The following is a 24,652-nucleotide window of genomic DNA, read 5'->3' on the forward strand; positions in this document are numbered from 1 at the left end:
TTTGGACTAAAGTGGTAAAAGTGACCAAACCTCAGGGACCAAAATGGCAGTTTACTCAACATTATTTCATTCTTAATTACGTATAGTCTAGCGTTTTGTTTTAAAAGCTTAGATCAATCACAAGGAAACATATAAAAAGTTTTTGAAATAAAATTTCAGTGGCAAAAATATTAATTCTACTGGTTAGATGACTAACTAAAACAAGTAAAAAGTCATTTGATTAGATGGGTGACATCTTGATAATTAAGTGGTATATTCTACAATCAAAAGATTGGGAGTTCAAAATCTACATAGTGCAAATAACGTTTTTATCCAAAAAAATTTAGAAAATGCTATTAAAAAATGACTAATGAAACAAGTAAATTGACAATGGACCATCACATCAACAATTGCATTTAGTCTTATATTGTGGAATTACGTTACACTAAAGTCAACATGTAGGCTGGTCCTCATAATACTTTTTTGTTTTTTCGAAAGGGCCCTCATATACCTAGACCGTTAAATTTCCAGATTATTGCTTTTGTAAAGTCAAAAAAGATTAACAATAAACAAAAAGAAGGGCATAGTTAAAATTTAAAATAATAATGTAGTATTACTAAACTATCATAGAATTGGGTAACAATCATTATGAAACATATTTCATAATTTTCAAATTTTAGAACTTAAATCAAAATTATATTCAATCCGAATCACCATTTACTCACTTAACTAAACCAAAAATAAGTACCACAACTCGTTAACTTATCGAAAAACTTTAGTTACCAATCAGACCTACAAAACAATATCTAAAATCAAAAAGATTGCCAATGCCTGATAGCAAAAACCTTAAATACCTTCTGCAACAAGAAGCTAAAAACATATAGCAATGTCTTATGAATCAGAACAATCATATAACACAAGATTTACAAAGGTAATCTACCAGATTTTCACATCTCTCTATACTTTTACATCAAATAAATCTTTTTAAGGAATTAAAAAAAAACACCACGAAAAACAAGGTTCAGAATTAACATCAACGTTTCCCTGAGCTACTAGGAACAACGAACCATTCTGTGTCTTGAATTATAGCGCAAGTCGATCCCCTCATAAATCCTCTGCTGCTTATATATAGCAGCACCAACTCATATAGCTGCCCGTACGGCACCTCTAGCAACTTCACGTCTCATTTCTGCTGCTTTGCCACTTCCCCGAAAATACATGTATACTTGCTGCATAACCAGAAAAAAAAAAAATATCAGAGCCGTCTTATGTATCATCTGAAAGTTTGAGTAAAATACACAGATGGTCCCTGTGGTTTACCAAAATTTTGGATTTGGCCCCTAGCTTTTCAAAAGTAGACGCATGGTCCTGTGGTTTACCAAAATTTTGGATTTGGTCCCTAGCTTTTCAAAAGTGGACGCATGGTCCCTGTGGTTTACCAAAATTTTGGATTTGGTCCCTAGCTTTTCAAAAGTAGACGCATGGTCCCTATGGTTTACCAAAATTTTGGATTTGATCCCTAGCTTTTTAAAAGTAGACGCATGGTCCCTGTGGTTTGCACTTTGTAACGCATTTAGTCCCCAGCCAACAAATCTTAAGTTTTTAGCACGTCCAATTTAGGAACTAAATGCGTTACAAAGTGCAAACCACAAGGACCATCCATGTACTTTTGGAAAAAGTTGAGGACCAAATGTGTTACACAAAGTGCAAACCATAGGGACCATATGTGTACTTTTGGAAAACTAGAGACCAAATCAAAAATTTTGATAAACCACAAGAACTATTCATGTACTTTAATCTTCCAATTTTTCATGGTTGTAAAAATCCCGACTAGGTGCCGATTAATCTCCGATTAATCCCTGATTAGTCGCCAATTAATCAAATTAATCCCCATAAATTCCGATTAATCCCCGATTAATCGCTAGTCCCCACCTCGCCGCCCGACTAGCGATTACTACAACACTGCAATTTTTACCATTTCGCCATTGTGGCTACAGATTTCTCATATTATTAAAGAGCAAATGTCATGGAAATACGAAATAGCTACCACACCTCCATTTTCTTCCAATAGGGTATGTGTACTTTTTTTTTCGTGTGGTCGGTGAAGTTTTTAAAATCATCAGTAGTCCTAATGACCAGCTGAAATGGAGGTTCAATGCGATGTGGCGCTTTGCGTGATTTTATTTGCCAATTTGCCATTTTTTATGATTAAAGTTGATGTGGAATTCTATAAAAGTTTATCTGAACATGTATGTTAACTTTTATTTTATATTACTGCAAAAGCAGCAAATAAAATTACATGCATGTGCCACGTCAGCATCCACATAAGCGCTTCAACAGTTGAGCGAAAATTGCCATTCTATAAGCATCTTCCCTGTTATAACTTTAATCCTCAAGGTGTTTTAAGTTTTAAGAATACATGAATACTTATAACTACTTCTCCGGTCAAACATTGCATTTCATATGGGTTAGAAAAGGCGAATAATAAACTGACCTGAATAACCCAGATGCTGAGCAGAGACTCGAGACAGAATAACCCGAATCCTACAAAATAGAAAATCTACAAAAGAAAATAACAACATAATTAGCAATAACTTAAAAGAAAGAAGAATAAAACGATCAACTAAGTGTGAGAAAACTTTACCCCAACCAACGCGTGATCGCCTATAAGATCAACTGCCGGTAAGATCCCCCTGTTTATGGAAAAGGAAATAAAAAAAATTGTTAAACAAAGTTGTATCAATTCAAAATGAACAATTTATAGATCTGGTACGCTAAATCAACGACAAAAAACGAAAAAAAAAAAAAAAACAAAGGAACAAAAAGGCCGAAGTGGGATGAGGGACTTACGCAAGAGATTTTCCTTTAAAGACGACAGGAGGGGCAACTGCAGCAAAGATGACGAAGCCGATATGAATCTATAACACCAAAAACAGTGACATGTCAGCCAAAAGGACATCAGATAAGCCAAAACAAGATAGTATGACAATGACACCGGAAACTTACCAAGTAAAATATGAAGAACCAACTGAACCTAAAAGCACTTTCATTCCTGCAATACAATTTGCAACGTAAGTTCCATTTGTCACCATTATACTCATTCCCTTTTAGCTCTACTCACATTAAGTAAATAGTAATACCCACTATCACCTATTTGTTTCTTCTATAGGGGTCCTAGTGACCTAAATAACGAATCAAACAAAATTCCATTAGCTACTCGTTTTCTTCAGTTATTTGTTTACCGTTTTAATTTCTCCTCACAAAAAAGTAAACATGAATACATTATCCACTGTTATCTTTTTATCTCTTGATATATTTGTGGGACACACAAATCAAATATTAAATGAGCATTAGCTTTTTAGCTTTCATAGATATTCATCCATTTGTTTCTCATTTTCCTTGGCTATTTGTTTTACCATTTTAATTTCTCCTCTAAAAAGTAAACATAAATACATTATCCGCTATTATCTTTTTATCTCTTGATATACTCATTGGACACACAAATGAAATATTATATGAGAGTTGGCTTTATCATAGATATTCATGCTAAATATACCAATGTTCTTACTGTCGTAATTACAAAGTATTTTTATATTAATTATTTAATTCTACCCAAACTATTCCCTTATTTGTCATTAGTGAAAATTGTTTTATACATTTGATTGATAGCCAAACATTTTTGTTAAACTGCATGTTGAATCAAACCCATAGTTATCGATAACGAATAGCGACAAACCTATATGCTACGTCGCGATAGCGATGAAATAGCACCCGCTATTTCGTGTTTAGCGATAAGGTAGTTAAAAATTAAAGAAATAAAAATAGCTATCTACATAATTTTTTTTTATATATATGTTTATTTTATGCCTTTTACGTAAAAATATAAGTTTAAGGACCAAATGTAAGCTACTGAAAATAGGGGGGGTTAAATGTTAAGATACACAAACTAATTTTACATTTTTTGTGTAAATTTTACAAGTTTTAGGGAGTAAATGTAACTTAATGAAAGATAGAAGGGTTAAAAGTTAAAATCCATAAACTTATTTAACCCTAAAAAGACTCCAACGTAATACAAACACAGCCGCTCTTCTTCTTCCTAAGTTTCCAGCAAGTTTCCGGCAGAAATTGCAGGTTTCTGGCCGGAATTCATAGTTTATAAAACCCTAAAGCCTAAAACACGCTAAAAACCCAGCCGCTCTCTTCTTCATCTTCTTCTTCTTCCTGCTTTCCAGCAGAAAGCATCACCGGAATCGGAATTTTTCCCCGGAAATCACCGCCGGAGTCGCTATCTGGTCGATATGCACAGGTTGGCCGCCACGCCACGCTATTCGCTATAGCGTCCGCTATGGACGCTATTGATAACTATGATCAACCCTTAATGTTTTTTGAAGGAAGCAACAAAGATAAAAGTAGTATTCTTCGAGATTTAGACAAATAAGATTTTTACCTAAATGCACGGTAAAGAGGCCGGTACCACAACACATATGCAAGTGGAACTCCCGCTATGAAGTAGATGAGAGCAAGAAACCAGATCTTTGGGTCTAGCAGAAGAAAAAGTTAATAAGAATGTAAGAAACATAACAGACGTTAAGATCACTAAAGTTAAGGATAAAAAAGATCTGCACAAACCTTCTCCTTTAATCCAAGCTGTAGTTGTGGCTATGATATTCCACAGAAGACATAGCACTAATCCTGATAGCACGTGTAAATTATAAAATATTAGAAGGGTTTTGTTTCAATCCTGAAATTTTGAATTACAAAAAGCTTGGACCCAATTCATTATGACCATGTGACAATACTTTTGAGGGTCCCACTGACAAGGTGTGATGAGACGCCCATGAATTGATACAATACAACACTTAGGAAGAAAGAAATTAGAATATCACTGTACAGGCGTACAATGAGAAAATAAGAACATACCCAAGTATGTTGTGAATGCAACATATTGCAATTTCTGTAGATGAATTGGGATCTCATTTGCAATATCATGGTGAATGATCGGGAAAAATGGTGGCCAATTTTTCTCCTCAAGAACAATACCAGCTACAATAAAGAACAGAATCGGTTAGTCAAATGGTGCATCAGTGCCCTTTTTAGGTTAGTTTTACTTAAATATCAATAACGACTGACAGTCTGGATGATAATAATACAAGAAACATAGCATACCTCGTGCAGCAGCCTCTTCTTTCCGTTTCACTATCTGCATAGGATCAATTAAATAATTAAAAGCTTTTGGAAAAAGGAAAAAAATCCTTTAAACAGCAAATTTAGATACTGCTTACTAACATAGCAGAAATTATAAGTAATGAATACAATACTTGCTTGTTTCACTTAACGAATCCAAGTTTTAAAGTCAAAAACATTTCGACTTTGTTGCTACCATTGTTGATGATCATAATCCCAAAGATCACAATGGTAATGAATTCACTAGTTCATAACTCCACATCTCAAGAAACAATCTAGAAGGTGATATAGTTTTGCAAATTTACATACAACACTTTAGAAAGAGTAAAGTGTTGCCTAAAGTTGAATTAGATAGAGTACTTGTCACTTCAAAATGTACAACACGTAAAAATCTTTATGAAAAATACTTTTGTCTTAGATTTTTTTTGTGTGCAATTATAATCATGTGTGATTGTTAATCCTATTGCCACATTCACATCATGAAAACCAGACACACACGCTAGTTGTGAAGTACCTCTTCCCTCTTCCTTAAATCAGCTTCCCGAGCTTGCAACTCTTTCTCTTTCTTCTTCAGATCCTTCAAAAACGTCCATAGAAGGAAAGATTGGTTAGTAAAAAGAAATGGAACAATGAAATTAGTTATTCGGAAGAATACTCATATCAAAATATTGTATCAATAATTCAATATTCACGTGTAAAAGTAATTTAAAAAAGTAACTATACTCCATGTGTTGCAATGAACTCTTACAAGACTCAACTGTCCAGCTTTGTTTAAAGTTTTTTAAACACTAGAACACATAAAACAAGGCCCAACAGTTAAACTTACTGCAGCTGAATCGAGAGGAATGTCAACGGGGGCGCTCCTGTCATAAAAGTCTGCAGGTTCGTGAGGAAGAGGGGATAGTCGAGAGTTTGTAGCAGGTGGAACACTCTGCAAACCCATTCACAGTTACAAAAAAGTTAATCACATACCCATGTAATAGAACAACCAAAACCTTAAAATGTATGATAAGGTGTGGAAGAATATATGACACCAGAATGAATGACAACAATATCATAAAAGCACAAAAGAAGTTATAAATTATAATGATCATAAGTATCATAATAAGACAAGGTGTTAGACTTACTGTTGTGTAGAATGAACCTCCAGAATAACTTGTCTTGCCGGTTCCTTTGCCCCCAGATCCTTGATCCTGTTTATGTCAATATGTCATTTTACAATAGAACTAACGTATTGAAGACGGAGTAACACGCAAACTACAGACCACATGAGCTGTTATTTAACGTGCACATCTAAATTAATTTATGCATAAAATTTAAAGTGAGCAAAGATTTCCTTCAAAAACAAACAACCTATGAAAACTGATTGGACTTCAACTCTTACAGATCAGCACTCTGCTAATCACAATAACAAACATAAGTTTACTATCTACATCCCTTGAAATTGTATTGACGGCCAAAATTACTATTATGTAGCTAACAGATGAGTCAATCTCACAAATCAACTCTATGAAAATATGCATGCAAGTCGATCCAATGTAACCGACATAAATTGTTGAGATCAAGCTTATCGACACAAACACAAATTACAACAAAAACCAGATCCACAATCTCCGTCAACAAAATAATAACAATAAACGCCACATCACAAAATCAAAAACCTAATTCATCCGCAAAAAAACATCAATCGACAATTAAACACCTACACTAAACCCTAGATTGAAGTAGAAACATTGTGAAGCTACAAATCGAATCATACACTAATACAAACTGATAATAACTGTTATCAGAAACCAGATTCATCATCAAAGAAACATCAATTGACGATTAAACACCTACACTAACAAATAAAACCCTAGACTGAAGTAAAAACAGTGTGAAGCTACAAATCGAATCATATACTCATACAAATTGATAACAATTGTTATCAGAAACCAGATTCATCATCGAAACAACATCAATCGACGATTAAACACCTACACTAACAAATTAAACCCTAGACTGAAGTAAAAACAGTGTCAAGCTATAAATCGAATCATATACTCATACAAATTGATAATAACTGTTATCAGAAACCAGATTCATCATCGAAAAAACATCAATCGACGATTAAACACCTACACTAGCAAATTAAACCCTAGATTAAAGTAAAAACAGTGTGAAGCTATAAATCGAATCATATACTCATACAAATTGATAATAACTGTTATCAGAAACCAGATTCATCATCGAAAAAACATCAATCGACGATTAAACACCTACACTAGCAAATTAAACCCTAGATTAAAGTAAAAACAGTGTGAAGTCATCAATCGAATCATATACTCATAGAAATTGATAATAATAACCGTTGTAACTTACGGAGAACGGATTAACTTCATCAGCATCTCCTTCATCAAAAGGATTTGGATCGTACCGGCCAGCCATCAACGCAGATTTGTTCTAGAGAGAGAAATTAGAGAATGAAAGATAAGTGATGCGTGAATTGTATGTGATGAAAGTGAATAAAAACTTGAATCTGAAGTAAGATTTGATGAACCTGTGTGTGAATAAGTAGAGAGATAGAGGTTTTGTGTACGTATTGTTGCCGGTCGGTCAAAGAAGGGAGAAGATTTGCAATGGAAGACTTCTCGCTTGTTTTTGTTGCCCCTTTTTTGTTTTTTTATTTTGTTTATATTTTTAAACTATTAATCATATATTTTTAAACTATTAATCATTTATGATTATGAAATAATCCTCGAGTTTTCTTTTTTTTTTATTATTATGATATACTAGTTTAAGTTCCCGTGTGTTACACGGGTTACTCAAAGTAATTTATATTATTTAAGAGTGTTTGTTGGTCTTTATAATATCATTTACAAAATGTCCTCCTTTGATCCGATCAGAGACTTGTCACTTTAGCTTCACTCCATGTATGCGTTGCCTATTAATTATGATACACCGTAAAGGTTAGAATAATCATGCATATAAAAATCTCTTAATAAAAAAAATTAAGCATCTATTGGAAATCCTTAGTCGGTGTTTGTAAAGAATTAGCGTACAGCTAAGCGACGACCCTCTTCGGTCTCATGTAACCTACTAACATATATTTATTGCGTACAGCTAAGCGACGACCCTCTCCTGTCTCATGTAACCTACTAACATATATTTATTCTTAGCTAATTTTTTGTTTAAAATTATTTATAGAAAAATAAATATTTTTATTCCTATCTAATATTTTGTTTAAAATTATTATTATTTAATATGAGAGATAAATAGGAAAATAATTCTTATCTAATATTTTGTTTAAAATTATTATTATTTAATATGAGAGATAAATAGAAAATAAGATGAGAAAACATCATAAAATGACACGTGTCCAAAAAAAGATTTTCATTTATTAGTATAGGAAGATACATCCAAAGACCATCATAGCATTGTCTAGTATGATCCACAATTTGATATACTTATACGAGTTTAACTATATTTACGTCGTCTTCAACTGACGTCTATTAAAGATCGTTATAACGTGACCAAACAACAAAAAAAGGATGGAGTTGATGTTATTTCTTTAATGCGTTGGTATAATGCATCCCTATTCAAGAAAGAAAATAGGATGTAGAAGAAGCCGAGGGAAGAAGTGAAAAAGAAGGGTTTTGCTAGCGTTCACACAACGTTAATGTTTGATATACCTATCTTCAAACTTAGCCCGTCTTCATGAAAGATAAAGTCAATGTCTAAACTAAAGATAGTTTTGTCATCAGTTTAAAGGGGCATTAAACAAACTATGTGTTAAGTGTTTTTTAGAGTGTTTTAGTAATTATCTACAGGGTTTTATTTAGTGATCATATAGGTTATTATTTTTTGGCAAATTGGAAAATAATAATCTCATCTTTCTGAAATTGGCCGATAATAATCCCAAGTCAGTTATTAGCCAATAATAATCCGACCTCGTCCAATTTTTTTGTAAAATAGTCCGCCGTTAAAGTAGCTTAACGGAGTTAAGTGTTTTTCCGAATTACAAACCGATGTTTTAGGGCTTTTGATCAGAACGAGGATACGAGTCGATTGATGTAAAACTTACCTCAAAATACTGCCCCCAACCCACGAAAACGGTGCTTCAATTCGGGTGTTTAACTTCCAATTAACAAAATTCAAGCCTTTTCGAACACAATTTCGAGGTAAGTTTTACATCAATCAACTCGTATCCTCGTTCTGATCAAAAGCCCTAAAACATCGGTTTGTAATTCGGAAAAATGCTTAACTCCGTTAAGCTTATTTTAACGGCAGACTATTTTACAAAAAAAATGGACGAGGTCGGATTATTATTGGCTAATAACTGACTTGGGATTATTATCGGCCAATTTTAGAAAGATGGGATTATTATTTTCCAATTTGCCTTATTTTTTTTAAACTAGAAAAACTTACATGCTAAGATACCTTGAATGTTATTATTTGGATTATATTTGCTTAACATTCAAGGTATCTTAGTATCTTAGCATGTACAGGAAATCTTGTAATACTTGTATTATTTCAATCATATATATGTGTGTGTTCTTTGTTATATTAATCAACAACTATATAACTTACAACCGTTTATATTTGAGATATTGTAAAATTCTAGAATATGTATAATTGTTATTTGAAAATTAATATTGACCTCTTTGTTATCCTGTGTTCTGTTTTTACAGTAGGTATGATACTGACATAAATTGAATATGTTTAAAATGCACCGACAAGTTATATATAATTGAACTCAATGTTGTCATCTATTACTTATATTAAAACAAAACAATTTTGGCCACTTGGCATGTTCTTAAACCACTTATTGCCACCTGGCATCCAATCCTTTCTTCTTGAAACAATATGAGCGGCAAAACCACACAATGACTCCGTTCTTTTTCCTTCTCACATTCTAAACCCTAATAATCTTCACAGCCATTCTTCCTCTCCTCTTCACGCCGTTGCTGCTGCTTCTTTTTCTACATTCCTTTTTTCCCAGTTTCTTTCATCCGTCTCGCATCCAAAACCCTAAATCTCATCCAGGCCCATACTTGATCGTCGTTTCATCTTCTTAGGTTAGGGTTTCTCCTTCTTCTTGAATTATTGTTTCATCTCTTCAGCTTGAAACTTCACAATAGTTAGCTGCTGAATTCTAAAGGAAGACGAAGACGACTATAATAAATATAGGTTTAGATGTTTGCTCTGGTGGCTATCTAGGGTTTCAGTGTCGGCCGACGGCTGTGGTAAGATCCCGTTTTTTTCGCTATATAATACAATTAGTATTGGTGTAATTATACTGATGAATGTTATGATGGTCTGATCTTTTGCAATTATCGCATTGTTGCAGCCATAATCTTATTTTCTGGTTTAAGATTTCAGCAGGTCAGGTTTGGAATCTTCCTCTCATATTTGCTCTTCCTTTCTCATGTTGTTTTTTACACAAAATTGAAGTTCTAGGGTTCGAATTTGCATACGACTTCACAATTTGCCATTTGCAGATCTACTCGCTGAATCTAAAATCACGGTAATTGTATGTGATGTGTTTCTCTATTTTTTTGTTTTGATCTTTTTCATCCTACTCATTCATGTTTATCCTCAATTAGGGTTTTGCTTCCCTCTTCTCACGGTTGCCGCAAAAATGTAATATAAGATCTTTTCAATGGCAGCCATATGTATTCCGTGTTGTTCTGGTGTTCTCCCTGAACTTCCTATTACGTAAGTGTATAACTTTGATTATTAATCATTTAATCAAGAAATGTTTTCTTATACATCATTTGATTATATATATTTCTACAACTGCTTCTCGAATAAAAATATATCTTTTGGAGAAGTTGATCTTGGTGCAAGATTTTGGAATCTCACTTGGTGTGTATTGTTTCTTGGTTTAGTTATTTAATATGTTGTGTTTTGAATATATTATATGTTAACTAATTTTAAAAAATATAATGTGCAGGAGTACCTGATCAACTCCCAACTTATATTTTATTTGAGAATGCAGAAGAGGTTTCTTGCTTTCTAGATATGCATTCAGCAACTACTATAAAACTTAAGTGTATTCTAGCTCACGCGGTCTTATCAGGCCAGCCAAAACTGTATTTTATCTGGGTTTTTTTAATAAATTAGTAATGTGTTAGTTTTTAATCTCCGCCCGTCTTCTACATGTAAGGATTTTTTTCTCTATCTTTAATGTTCATCTGAAATCTTAATTCATGTTTGATGTTTTTCTTATATATTCATCTATTTAATGTTTAAAATCTCGAATGGTGTCTGAAATACAAGTACGATTATACAATTTGTTGCTGTGAAGGTGCAGAGGCACGGTATTGAAGAAGCAATTGGGTCAGACCCTCACCTTATGAGGTGCCTGGGTTTCCTTATACACAAATATGATTATACAATTAGCAGTGATGTTGTTGCGTTAATTGACGAATTCACAAGAATAGTTTATCAAGAGCTCAATTTTTATCCAGGTTGGTTTTTTTTACTAATAATGTATGCTCTTTGAATTTCATTAGTTGGAGTGTTTGGATGTGTGTTTTGACAAGTATCATGGGATTTTAAATCTGAGTTAAAAAAGCATATCATCAGTTGTAATAAAAAGTTTGTAGGATGTAGTGCCTGGATGTGCTATCTTTTGATTATTGAAACCATACTCATAAGATAATCAGGTGCTTTAGTTGGTGACAGTGCAGAATCTGTAGGTGCTAAAGTCATTTTTTTGGAATCCCTTTTAGTGCTTCTGTATCCGCATGCATGGTCTTAATGAAAGAAAGAGAATGCCAGTTTTAGATTTACAACAAGAGTGCAGTGGTGTTATAGGTCATCTTCTTAACTTCAAATAGTTATTTGTATGAGTAGCTTTAGCAAAATGAGTCAAATAGGTGTTTTTTCTTAGTCTTTTGTGGATTTCTTTTATTTATGTATCTTTATGTATGCCTTAAACTCTGAGCAGGATGCTTTACCAACATTTTCGGATGCAGAAGCATTTGCATGTATCAAAAGAGAGCTGGGGCTTTCACTTGATTCCATTTACTCATCAATATCATTGTCTCCGATTGCTGCAGCCAGTTTGGGTCAAGTTTATAAAGCTCAACTTAGGTATTCAAGCCAATTTGTTGCTGTGAAGGTGTAGAGGCCCGGTATTGAAGAAGCAATTGGGCCAGACCCTCACCTTATAAGGGGCCTGGGTTTACTTATATACAAATATGATTATACAATTAGCAGTGATGATGTTGCGTTAATTGACGTATTCGCAAGAAGAGTTTATCAAGAGCTCAATTTTTATCCAGGTTGGTTTTCTTTACTAATAATGTATGCTCTTTGAATTTCATTAGTTGGAGTGTTTGGATGTGTGTTTTGACAAGTATCATGGGATTTTAAATCTGAGTTAAAAAACATATCATCAGTTATAATAAAAAGTTTGTAGGAGGTAGTGCCTGGATGTGCTAGCTTTTGCTTATTGAAACCATACTCATAAGATAATCAGGTACTTTAGTGTTTGGAAATTTTGATTATCAAAGAAATAATAAATGACCAAACATGACATTTTTGGGAAATATAGAGGTAATCTTCTGATATGGGAGTAAAATTCTCTCAAATTAGGTTAAAAGAAGGGGTACTTTTCCATGCGGACAGTTACTCGAATACGCATATTTCCATGCGGACCCACACCCCGGAAATATTTTAGCCACACCTGAAGGAAAACTCGCGGTTCTTGATTTTGGAATGATGAGTGAGACGACATATTTGCAATAATTGGTCATGTGGTTCATATGGTCAATGGGATTACGAGCAATGGCCCGTTATGCTTTAGATTTTTTGTCGCCTAAAGTAGTTGTGACCCCGGTACTTTGGAACTTTTTTGGTGATGCTTTAAATTTGACTGTGAGTCAGTGCCGGCTGAAGGGTAAGTATTCTAAGGCACTAGCTTTGGGCCTCCTCATGCATAGAACTCGGCATATCTTAGGTAGTTATTTCAATGAAATGATGTCTCCATTAGAGATTTTTGAAGGACAATTTCAATTCCATAATTTTTGATACAATACTAATTAGCGGTTTACTTGGGCATTTTTAGTGTATGCTTTCTTAGAATTAATATTACTAATAAATACTATATTGAATTATTTATTTATATATATTAATAATAAATACTATGTTGATTTATTTTATATATTAAATTATTATCGAGATAATTCTTTTTAACCAACGGCATTGAATCTCATTTATTTATTGAGCTCATCAAAACTATTATTTGTTAATGGTAAAAAAAAGAAGGGACCTCTTCAATAATTAAGACATACCTCAACCAAAGCATAGTTGTTTTATATACGTTTCTAAATATGATAAGTTTTATAATTTCAAAATATGAATAAAAAAATCGGGTTAAACGGGTCATGTGTTCGGATTCACATGTCTGAAGCAAATTTAAGGAGTGTGTCAAATTAATAAATCATTCGACCGGTTACTCTATAAGAGATAAAACTTATTCTAAATTAATAAATCTTTTTTTTTTCAGGTGGAAAAGTAAGTCCCGCTAGAAAGTGGTCATAATCTTGATGTTACGGACCTAAAAGTGCAAATATAATCCGTTGAGGTTTTCTTGGACCTAAAAGTGCAAATATAATTCAAATGATTGCTTCAATAAATTAAACTTATTCATTTGTGTTTTAGTCCACCCGCGAACCTCGCGGGTTCTTAAACTAGTTTATGCTTAAAGAATTGAATCATCATAAACAATTAGAAATGTCTGAATTGTGAAACTTCTTAAATGTACTTTGACATATGATATAGGGACCTTTTCGTCATTTACCAACTCTGAAAACGACTACGGACAACTGTTTATTTTAAATATAAAACTTCATATGTGTAACAGATAGGATTATCTAATTATTTAATACATGAGGTATAGATGCTAAATTTTTAAATCATTTGTATCGATCAGTTGTTGACAAGTTCTTTGTTTCATAGTTAAAACCTTTTTATTAGAAGACGTTGACATTTTTTTCTAACATCTTGGAATTCCTTAGCTTGTCCTTTTTAATTTTTTTTTGAACGGTGACTTTCTTTTTGAGTGACTCAATATCAGACTGTTTAAACGACGGCTTTAGTCAAAATCTGTCCAGACTACGTTGTTTTAACCGGGCCCGTGCTGGGTTGGTCAGACTTGGTTACGGCGTTCCCCCGGAAACCGTACTGCCTCCACACGAGATGCCTCGCTGAAGTAACAACCGGATGAAAACCAGGGTGCGGCTCAGGATCGAACCCCCCTCGGTGGGTTTGTCACCATCATTGCCCAATATCCACCCCAATATAACACAAGTGGGAATTGAACTTGACTCTTTTTTTATCTAATCACATATCCATGTTAGTATTTTTAATTTTTTATACCGGCTACTTTCAATGGACATACCAATATGGATCAGATAACTGAAAGTTTTTTTGCAAGAGAAATTGAACTTCACATGTATCTCATTACTCATATAAAACAAGAAATGAAAGATTGAGAAGGTTTAGGCATGTTAACAGGAAACCGTAGATAAATCTAGTAAGAAACGTGCAACCCCTCACAATGGATAGGAAGAGGAGCAAGGACAAATCTAAAATGACATGAGATGAACACATTAGGCAGGATTTCTTAGACGTGCACCTCTCCAAAGACATGATCAAGCATATGAGTTATTGGAACGTCATTTTAAGGTTATGGAAAATTAAGTGAGTATATAGATATGCCTTGGACTTTTATTGGGGTTTAGTTTTTATATACTTTTGTTGCATTGCCCTTAGTCTTGCCTTAGCGTTTTCTCATTGTATAGACTTTTTTAGGAGGTGTATAGGTAGTTTGAAGGGGTTTAGTGCTACATTTTCGTGTCTCTTTCTCTTTTATTTGTTGTTACTATAGTTCACTTACCATTGTATGTTAGACCATGTGTAGTGGTTTAGCTCAATAATGCTCCTACTATGGGGCGTTTTATGACATGTGGCAGTCCAGTCAGCATGTGGCGTTATTGCAAAAGTGGCGTAGTGGGAATAATGCCCAATAACGCCCATTCCAATCATTAAACCAAAAAAAAAAAAGCAAACTAGTTTCTCATTTGCCAGTCAAACCCACTTGCAGCGTTATTAAACAAACGTTGGGCCAATTTTTTTTGTCAAAAAACGCCACATCAGGCCGGTTGTAATGGGTGGGGGGTGGTTTCCGGCGGTATTAGGGGGCAAACACGCCTCAGTACGGTAGGTCTTAGTGGTAGTTTATACTTTTTATGGTTGTCGATTTGAGTTTTATATCAACACGGATCACCATAATGTATATGTCAAACAAAAAAAAAGTAGATTTTCGAAAATTGGTGTTCTCACTATGAGCAATTTCTCTGCCTCTATGAGAGGAGGAAAGATTTGCCCTAGTTCCACTCTTCACATGTCGTATCATTAGCTTTAATACGGGTGGGATTTTATTGGGTACCTATATTTGTTTGTATGTTTGTTATTTTAACAATAATTTTCACACCTAGATACCACTTAGCCATAAACTTGTAAAGATTTAAACCCATACCACTTTTGTAGGTAACAAACACAATACCACTAGGTCATGGGTGTTTCTATCTTTCATTAGGAGGTAGGGGTGGTTATCACTCACCACCAATTTATCACTCACAACTTCCAATCAAGTTCCGCCACGTCATCGAGCTTTATTCCATCACTCACAACTTTTTTTAGTGGAAATGCTTATCACTCACCACCACACCCAACAATTTCCCCCAACCAACAAACATAACACGTCAAAATGTTAACGCGATTTCAAGTCCACGCATTAAACTTATGCGGTGGCGGTGGTTTGTTCCATTCTTCCACGCGTGAATAAATTGTATAACGTGCAAATATGCCACCGTCCCGAGTGGCCTTAGCTTTAATACGAGAGAGATTTTATTGGGTATATATTTGTTTGTATCTTTGTTTTTTTAACAAAAAATTTCACATCTAAATGCCACTTAACCATAAACTTGTAAGGATTTAAATCCGTAACACCTTTGTAGGTGACAAACACAATACCACTAGGTCATGTGTGTTTCTATCTTTTTGACGCTTTAAGCTATTCACTCTTGTAATAATAATAATAATAAGATTGGTCAGCCTCCTCGACCACACATAGTCTCATCAGTATTCAACGTTATATACATTTGCTTTTGACAAATTTACAAGAGGGTGAACGTAAAAGTATATATAAATCTTAATTTTTAAGTTTACAAATTATATTATAAGATTGAAAGTAAAAGTATGTAAAAGTATATATAAATCTTAATTTTTAAGTTTACAAATTATATTATAAGAAAGTATATTGTTAAAAACGCGAAACTAGTCTAATTGAAAGGCAATTTCGTAGTCGTTTAAGTCCAAAGAATTGTGATTATTGTATAATTATGCTTTGATATTAAATAAATATAATTATACCATGATACTATACACTAACATTTCATAGTTTAAGTCCAAAGAATTGTGATTATCGTATAATTATGCTTTGATATTAAATAAATATAACTAGCTATAAGATCCACGCGCGTTGCAGCGCGGGTACATCGCAAACATCGAATGAATCAGTCCAAACGTTATGTGATGCGTTAATCATATGAAAGTACGTGTTTCGATGTATCCGATTGAACTCATTGTAACCTATATAAGCATTGCGATTGGATCAAAACATAAAGTAAATAAAATTTATACCGTACAGTCATAGCGTATTATATGTGACCCGACTCATACATAGAAAACGTGACACATGTAACGAAAAAGTTGACACGTAAAATCAAAAGATATTAATTAGAGCTTTTGATAAAAAAGGGAAAAAAAGAAACACCGATTTGACTCCACTTGATTCGAAACAAATTTTATGAAACTTTCATAAAATAAGCACGAAAACATATTATATTTAAGCTGACTCGTTTCTAAAAGAAGTTTACGTCGAAACGTATAGCAAATCGAATTCATATTAACACATACATAAAAATATGCACGTAAAAAACAGTTTTTTAAGTAAAGGAGGTATAGGGGTAAACTCGAAACAAATTATTAGTAAAAAACTTAATAGGTTAAATACGTTCGTAAAATCGTGCCAAGTAGCACCAATGCCACACCACTGCCAGCGACCACCAATATTAGAAAAACTCGTAAAAATAAAATAAAAAAAGGAATAAATAACACCGGATGAAAAACAGAGGTAAAATTGTTGAACCACTCACGTCCGTTGCATCATGTTAATGCGAAAAATTAGACCGTAACATAAAACGTAGAAAAGAATAACTAAGTCGATCTAGGACTCGCTCATTGCGATGAACTTGTCAGACGGAGAAAAACTGACGCATTGCGTTTCTGGCATTTCCCATTTCTTTAACACTTTTATTAAAACCATCATCATTCAAACTTCCATTTCATTAGAGAAAAAGGCAAATACAAGAAAATACAAATTACAAACCTACATTAATCCTAAGATAGATATATAGATAGATTCTTGAGGAATGCCTCCCCCTGATATCATTATTTTAAAAACCCTATAGCTACTTCCTAAATCTAAGGTTAGATGTTGAAGGACTTGAGCTTTTGCCGGGAGTACTCAATTAGAGGTCGTTGAGCATCTCTTCGATCTCCCTTGGTAGGAAGATGTAAGGTTCCTCTTCGACTTCTCCTTGAGGGGGAGCGGGATTCACCGGAACCTCAAAGGCAACATTGATAGGGGGAGGTTCTGGGATCTCATCTTCCCACCCGGTGGATTGAATGACCTCATTCGCGAGGTTCCAATCTTCTTGCGGCTAGATCGGTTCCATCGGAGGCATGGCCAAGATGTTCAACAAAGGCCTATCAAACGAAAAAAATAGACGAAAAAAACATTGAACCCAACACGCACGTTGCGGCGTGTTGACTCGCAAATTTAGAACAAAACGTAAAACGAAAAATTGATGAAAGATAGAAGTATGACGGACTAAAGTTGAACATAAATAGTGTTTATGTTAAATTGCAAAAGATGAAAAACTTTAGATTAAAGGTAAAAAGTTCAAAAAAGTTAAAATGTAAAAGATAAAAAAAATTTTAGGTTGAAAGTCAAAAATCAATTTTAAAAACACCATAAGGTAAAACAATATGAAGTAACCACATCTTATAGTGCGGTAACTATACCATGATATTATAGACTAAGGGGCTGTTTGGCAACATCTGAATGGTTAAGTGCTGAACCAGTAAGAGGTCTGAACCATTAAGTGCTGAACCTGAACCAGTAAGAGGTCTGAACGATTATCAGCCTGTATAATGTTTTAACCATTCAGAGGCAAATGTCTGACCAATTCAGATTAGAGGTCTTAACCATTCAGACTCTGTATAAAACTTAACCATTCAGAAGCAAATGTCTGAACCATTCAGACATCTGCTCATGAAACAAACAATCTGAACCATTAAGTGCTGAACCAGTAAGAGGTCTGAACCATTAAGAGCCTCATTAAGAGGTAAACAAACAGCCCCTAACATTTCCTATTTATATATAAACGTTTGTTCTACTGCCACGTAAACTAATCTAACTTTGCCAAACTTGGATCCGTGTAAACAAATTGCCTTGATGAGGAAATGTATCCCGCCTTTATAAAGGTTAGAGTTGGATGCATATCTGAGTCACCAAACCACTAGTTTCAGGGAAAACCCGCCCCCTCGAAGACACACTACGGTAAAACCCGGTTCGGCTCGGTTTCAAACTGGCGACCTCTGAAGAAGCCTAGCTCTAAACTCCACTGCCACCACCAATGTCCTTCAAAGTGATACTAGTGAGAGTTAATCTTAGGATCTCAAAGAAAGAAACCAAATGATTTACCAATAGACCAAATTGTCAGGACAGATCTAGCTCGTTTCTGCCTTGTAGATAAGGTAATGATGGAGTGGCTGGGGAAAGACTTGGTGTTCCTTATGACTCAGGTTCGACTGTCGCTCTCCCCGTTATTTTTTGCGGCATCCAGGTGAAGGGCGAATACAGGTGGCGCCGGTTCGTCTTGGATGAGAGGCGATGTTTTACCGATTATTATACTGTAGTGCCTTCGGGCGGGTGGAGGTCGGGTTTCCGCGCATCTAGGAGAGTCAAGGCGCTGACGGCTATTCGACCTTGACCACAACGCCCGGTGTCATGGTAGTTGACTCCTTGCCATTCAAAAAAAAAAAAAGAAAAAGAAAAAAACACATTACACATTTTCAAAACCTGTAACTTCTGAGTTGCGTTTTTCTCAAAATACAAGGGACCAAATTGAACATTCCCATAATCTTAACAACTTTGCAGCCATATAAAACGCGCTTCTTCAAATCATCCTTTTTAACAGTCACTGTTGTTACATCACACCAAGCTTTCAAGCCTAGGGTTTCACTAACCTGCGCCGCCGTGCTCAGCCACCTCGCCGGACAAAACCACCACCACCGCCAATACGGAAACTATCACGACTGACATTATCCGTACACCTACCGCAATTCGACGACAATCAAGGTTTTAAATCATCTTCTACACAGGAGTCATTATTGTTTCAAGCTGTTGTTGTTTGTTATTTGAATTTTGAAGGATGCCGGCGGTGTATCAGCAAATTTCTGCTTTCAAGAGCTATAGTTCGTGGGGAAAGGACTCTGTGTTCCAATTTGTACGCCCTAATTCTACAAGTGCTCACAATAGGTACTGTTTCTTTCTTTGTGGCTGATTTTTACTTATTATTAGGGTTTACAAATATAATTATCCTTTAAAGAGCGGTTAGAATTCGTTAATTAGACGTTTGTTGGGGAGTTAGGTTACCAGAAGATCCAGTAAATGACTACTTATGGTTAGAATCGGTTAATTTTACGCGCATGAGGAATAAAAAGGTACCCTAGAAAGTAGAAACAAGCATCTTATATAATGACTATAGTGTCATATCTAGGCTTGTAAACGAATCGGACAAACTCAAACGGAGCATCAAGCATGTTAGTGTTCGAATATTCTTTCGCTTAACTTTAACCGAACAAACGAACGAACACGAAGAATTAATGAACGGATGTTTTTTGTTCTGTTGAGAAAATGAGCGTGTTCGTATTCGTTTAGGTTTGTTTGTTAATAGTATGAACCAACGGTTCACGAGCAACAGATCAAGAAGCTTTTGGTGTGTGCTTTGAGATCATGGTGAGGAATATGAATAAATTTTTACATTTTTTTTTTCAGAAATTTTCGTAGTGACTGTAGATTGGCTGCAAGTAAGTTCATGACATATGGTAACATTTGTTCTTGTTAGATGGGCACTCCATTAGTTTAGTGTCTGGTCACACTGAATCACATTACTATTGTATTAAACCGCTCATTTGGAATGTATTGTTTGGAATCACATTACTATTTACCCATTATAAATTAACAACATTGTGATGTATAGAGTAGTTGTACTCTTTGCTTAGGGAGGTTTTCAAAAAAGTTTGATATAATTACAATTTTAATCTAAAACTATTTTGGTTTTTTAATTTTAACCCCAAAGCTTTCTATCTTTGTCAATTTAACCTTATAACTTTTTTACTTTCAACTTTGGTACCCTATACTCTTCATATTTCGCAAAAGTTCCATTTTACGTTTTGTTCTAAATTTTGCGATTTAACACAACGCAACGTTTCGTTTTTCGTTCTAAATTTTTCTAGTTAACATTACGCAACGTGCATGTGTGGTTCAACGTTTTTATGGTCGTCTAATTTTTCCCGGTTGATAGGTTCATCGTGACGCATGGGTCCTAAATCAACTTAGTTATTATTTTCCATGTTTTATGTTTCTGTATAATTTCTCCGCATTAACACGTCGCAACTTTAGTGTTGGTGGTCGTTGGCGGTGCTGTGGCCTTGGTGCTATTTGTCACGGTTTTACGCCCCCACCGCAACGCGGGGGGATTAATACTAGTTGCATAGTTGTTAAAAGCCATCGTCTCTTGCGCCTAGGCCCATTTTTCAGGCGAGGCGAGTCAGTTGCGCTTTAAGTCAAAGAAATTGCGCTTTAATTCTCCAAGTGATGGTTTAGGCGCACATTCCGGCGAGATTCCTAGATTCCGGAGAGTTTCCGGCCAAATTCTCTAAATTCCGACAAGATTCTAGCCAGATTTCTTCTTTTATCCAAGGAAAACTACTTTTCTACACTAATACACTAATATTTTAAAACTTTTTGTACTAAATAGTTGATATAAAGTGTTATATAATAGATTTTGGTTATTTTATTTAAAGAATAGTATTCTTTTTCTAATACATAATATATTTTTTTTTCATTACGCGCTTTATTTTTCTCAGGCCCTCACTTTTTTTGCGCTTTGCGCCTAGGCCGCAGGCAAGACCTATGCGCCTTGAGTGCGCCTAGCGTCTTTAATAACTATGACTAGTTGACCTACATTTGGAATGTATTGTTTGGTATCATATGTTTTGTTTAATTATATTATAGTTCTTGTAAGCTCTTGACTTTTGGTTCTGTTTTTATTTGTTTGAACGTTGTTTCAACACGTGTGAACTCTAAATGGGTCCATCAAAATGTAGTGCTGCAAATCTACTATTTATTAGTTTATAATTTTGTATGTTGTCACATTATCAAATTTATTGATTATTATATATTCGTTTGTTTAACGTTGTTAAGGAGTGCAAGATGGACAGCCCCATCTGCAGCTATAATTCCTAACTTTCACCTTCCTATGCGCAGTTATGAAGTTAAGAACAGGTACAATTGTGCATTGCCTATAATTATCATGGAACTAAAACAAATTGTGTGCTTTCTTAGTTATCTTGTTATGTCATCAGGACCTCGACAGACGACATCAAGTCACTTCGGTTAATCACAGCCATTAAAACTCCCTACTTGCCTGACGGGCGGTTCGATTTGGAGGCTTATGATGACTTGGTAAATATGCAAATTGAAGACGGAGCTGACGGTGTAATTGTCGGTGGGACCACCGGTGAAGGTCAGTTGATGAGCTGGGATGAACACATCATGCTTATTGGTCACACCATTAACTGCTTTGGCACGTCAATTAAGGTCATTGCATCACCACTAGATGTTGCTATTATCTGGAACTTCTATTTATTTCATATGTAATGGCGAATGCGGAGGCAATTTTGACCCGCGAACTCACGAATGGGTTAAATTGGTTTGTGTTTTATCTCCGTTGAATTTCATAGGTTAACTTATATTAACTAGCTAAACAAAGAAAAAAACTTATTTTTTTACATACAAGTATACGACCTCTTTATCTTCAGTCAAAAGATTAGACCATTGTTGTAACAAATATTGATTTATAGCCATATATAACAGATTGATTATCTACGGATGTTTTTAAATAGGGTAAAGTACACGGATGGTTCCTGTGGTTTATCAAAATTTTGTATTTGCTCCCTAGCTTTTTAAAAGTACACAAATGGTCCCTGTAGTTTGCACTTTGTTACACATTTAGTCCCAACTTTTTCCAAAAGTACATGGATGGTCCCTATGGTTTGCACTTTATAACACATTTAGTCCTTAACCTGGACATGCTAAAACCTTTAGATTTGTTGGCTGGGGACTAAATGCGTTACAAAGTGCAAGCCGTAGGGACCATCTGTGTACTTGTGGAAAGCTAGGGACCAAATCCAAAATTTTAGTAAACCACAGGGACCATCCGTGTACTTCACTCTTTTAAATATGGACAAAGTGTGTTTGTGAATCAATTCAACCCGACCCGTTTTGACTTGCACCAAAAACTACTTGTTCTGACCCATTGCCCGATCCGCCTATATCTCAGGTTATCGGAAACACGGGAAGTAACTCAACTCGAGAAGCTGTGCACGCAACCGAACAGGGGTTTGCAGTTGGAATGCACGCAGCCCTACACATCAATCCATACTACGGTAAAACTTCACTGGAAGGCATGGTTGCACACTTCCAATGCGTGCTCCCAATGGGCCCCACAATCATCTACAACGTGCCATCCCGAACAGGCCAAGACATCCCGCCACGTGTCATCCACTCGATTGCTGGCAGCGCCAACTTTGCAGGCGTTAAGGAATGCGTGGGCCATGACAGGGTCAACGAGTACACCAAAAACGGGGTCACCGTATGGAGCGGGAATGATGATGAGTGCCACGACTCAAAGTGGGACCATGGTGCTACGGGAGTTATATCGGTTACAAGCAATTTGGTTCCGGGCTTGATCCGGGAACTGTTGTCACAAGGCAAGAATCCTTCACTTAATAAAAAGCTTCTGCCTTTGATGAAGTGGCTGTTTTGTGAGCCGAACCCGATTGGGGTGAACACTGCTTTAGCACAGTTAGGGGTGATAAGACCTATCTTTCGGCTACCGTATGTGCCACTCCCGTTGGCCAAACGGGTGGAGTTTGTGAAAATAGTGAAGGAAATTGGGCGGGAAAATTTCATAGGAGAGAAAGATGTTCAGGTTCTTGAAGATGATGATTTTGTGTTGGTGGGTCGTTATTAGTAGAGTAATTTTACATCAAATTTCTGGGTTTTTGTTTTTGTTTTTTTTTTTTTTGCCTATTTACATAATAAATATTTCTTGTGTTATGTTTGTATGTTTGCTTAAAACTGTGTTAAACTGATCGGTTTTGGTTTTATGTATGAGTTTGGTTTAGTCATGGGTCAGCTTTTGATTTTACATTTGAGCTTGAAAAAAACTAACCCAAAATAATGAATTTGGGTATGAAACATTTGGCTTAAAATTTTTGTTAACCACTTAATAGCAAACTAGTCTTAACCCCCCCGCGTTGCGGGGTAAGGGGTGTAAAACCATGCTACCAGTGTTGTGGGGCGGGAGGCATAAAGATGTGCTGAGTAGCAACTAATCGAAGACCAAAACCGAGAAGAATTGTGAAATAAAATCATGAACTTTAACGCTTGGTGACTCACGTGACGTAAACCATAGACGAATTCGAATCTATACTGACACGTATTAAAAATTTGAGGGGGTAAAAACAGACAAAATGTGACCAACAAACATCATGCTATGTAGCAACCAAACAACAACCCCCCAAGAAAAAACGTAAAACAAAACTATTATAAAAAACTAAACTAATTTAACTTTTGTTACAAAATTATAACAAAGCCAAAGTTTTATTACATAAATATAATCTTAAAGTTTATATATATGAAAAGGCAAATTGGAAAATAATAATCTCACCATTGTGAAATTGGCCAATAATAATCCCAAGTCAGGAATTAGCCAATAATAATCTCACCTCGTCCATTTTTGGAAAATAATACTCCAAATGCTGACGTGGCATTTTTGTCGTTTAGTGACTGTGGATTATTATTTTCCAAAAATGGACGAGGTAGGATTATTATTGGCTAATTTCTGACTTGAGATTATTATTGGCCAATTTCACAATAGTGGGATTATTATTTTCCAATTTGCCATATGAAAAAAGAAAAGTATAAAAGACAAAACCATAATAAAACAAAAAAAAAAAGTTAGTGTTCTCATATTCTTATGAATGTGCAAGTATATAAAAATAAAACTTGTATGGC

At 35.0% G+C, this 24,652-nt stretch overlaps 2 protein-coding genes across 2 annotated transcripts; one reads left to right on the top strand and one right to left on the bottom strand.

Annotated features, from left to right (window-relative positions):
• Positions 1–844: 844 nt before the first annotated feature.
• Positions 845–7,820, bottom strand: LOC110938029 (secretory carrier-associated membrane protein 2). The gene is made up of 14 exons (XM_022180504.2): positions 7,703–7,820; positions 7,525–7,605; positions 6,291–6,356; positions 5,990–6,094; positions 5,678–5,740; positions 5,146–5,179; positions 4,900–5,022; positions 4,609–4,671; positions 4,427–4,520; positions 2,986–3,031; positions 2,830–2,897; positions 2,624–2,672; positions 2,474–2,539; positions 845–1,208 (listed from the first exon to the last, which is right to left on the bottom strand). The coding sequence occupies exons 2-14, from the start codon at positions 7,588–7,590 to the stop codon at positions 1,122–1,124; spliced, it is 930 nt and encodes a 309-aa protein (XP_022036196.1). The 5' UTR covers positions 7,591–7,605; positions 7,703–7,820; the 3' UTR covers positions 845–1,121.
• Positions 7,821–19,463: 11,643 nt separating this feature from the next.
• Positions 19,464–23,759, top strand: LOC110938028 (4-hydroxy-tetrahydrodipicolinate synthase, chloroplastic). Its single transcript, XM_022180503.2, has 5 exons — positions 19,464–19,645; positions 19,718–19,825; positions 21,776–21,856; positions 21,937–22,171; positions 22,914–23,759. Exons 2-5 carry the CDS (start codon positions 19,719–19,721, stop codon positions 23,604–23,606), a joined length of 1,116 nt encoding a protein of 371 aa, XP_022036195.1. The 5' UTR covers positions 19,464–19,645; position 19,718; the 3' UTR covers positions 23,607–23,759.
• Positions 23,760–24,652: the final 893 nt, after the last annotated feature.

Source organism: Helianthus annuus, chromosome 4 (genome assembly GCF_002127325.2).
Source record: "Helianthus annuus cultivar XRQ/B chromosome 4, HanXRQr2.0-SUNRISE, whole genome shotgun sequence".
Lineage (NCBI taxonomy): Eukaryota > Viridiplantae > Streptophyta > Magnoliopsida > Asterales > Asteraceae > Helianthus > Helianthus annuus.

Bases quoted from the DNA above. Each gene is read 5' to 3' on its own strand.
- LOC110938029 (XM_022180504.2), bottom strand. From the start codon at position 7,590: ATGGCTGGCCGGTACGATCCAAATCCTTTTGATGAAGGAGATGCTGAT. The intron at 5,180-5,677 runs GTACTTCACAAC...GATCCTATGCAG, and splicing joins ATTTAAGGAAGAGGGAAGAG to ATAGTGAAACGGAAAGAAGA. The intron at 2,540-2,623 runs GTAAAGTTTTCT...TTTCTTTTGTAG, and splicing joins GCGATCACGCGTTGGTTGGG to ATTTTCTATTTTGTAGGATT.
- LOC110938028 (XM_022180503.2), top strand. From the start codon at position 19,719: ATGCCGGCGGTGTATCAGCAAATTTCTGCTTTCAAGAGCTATAGTTCG. The intron at 19,826-21,775 runs GTACTGTTTCTT...AACGTTGTTAAG, and splicing joins TCTACAAGTGCTCACAATAG to GAGTGCAAGATGGACAGCCC. The intron at 22,172-22,913 runs GTCATTGCATCA...CCTATATCTCAG, and splicing joins GCTTTGGCACGTCAATTAAG to GTTATCGGAAACACGGGAAG.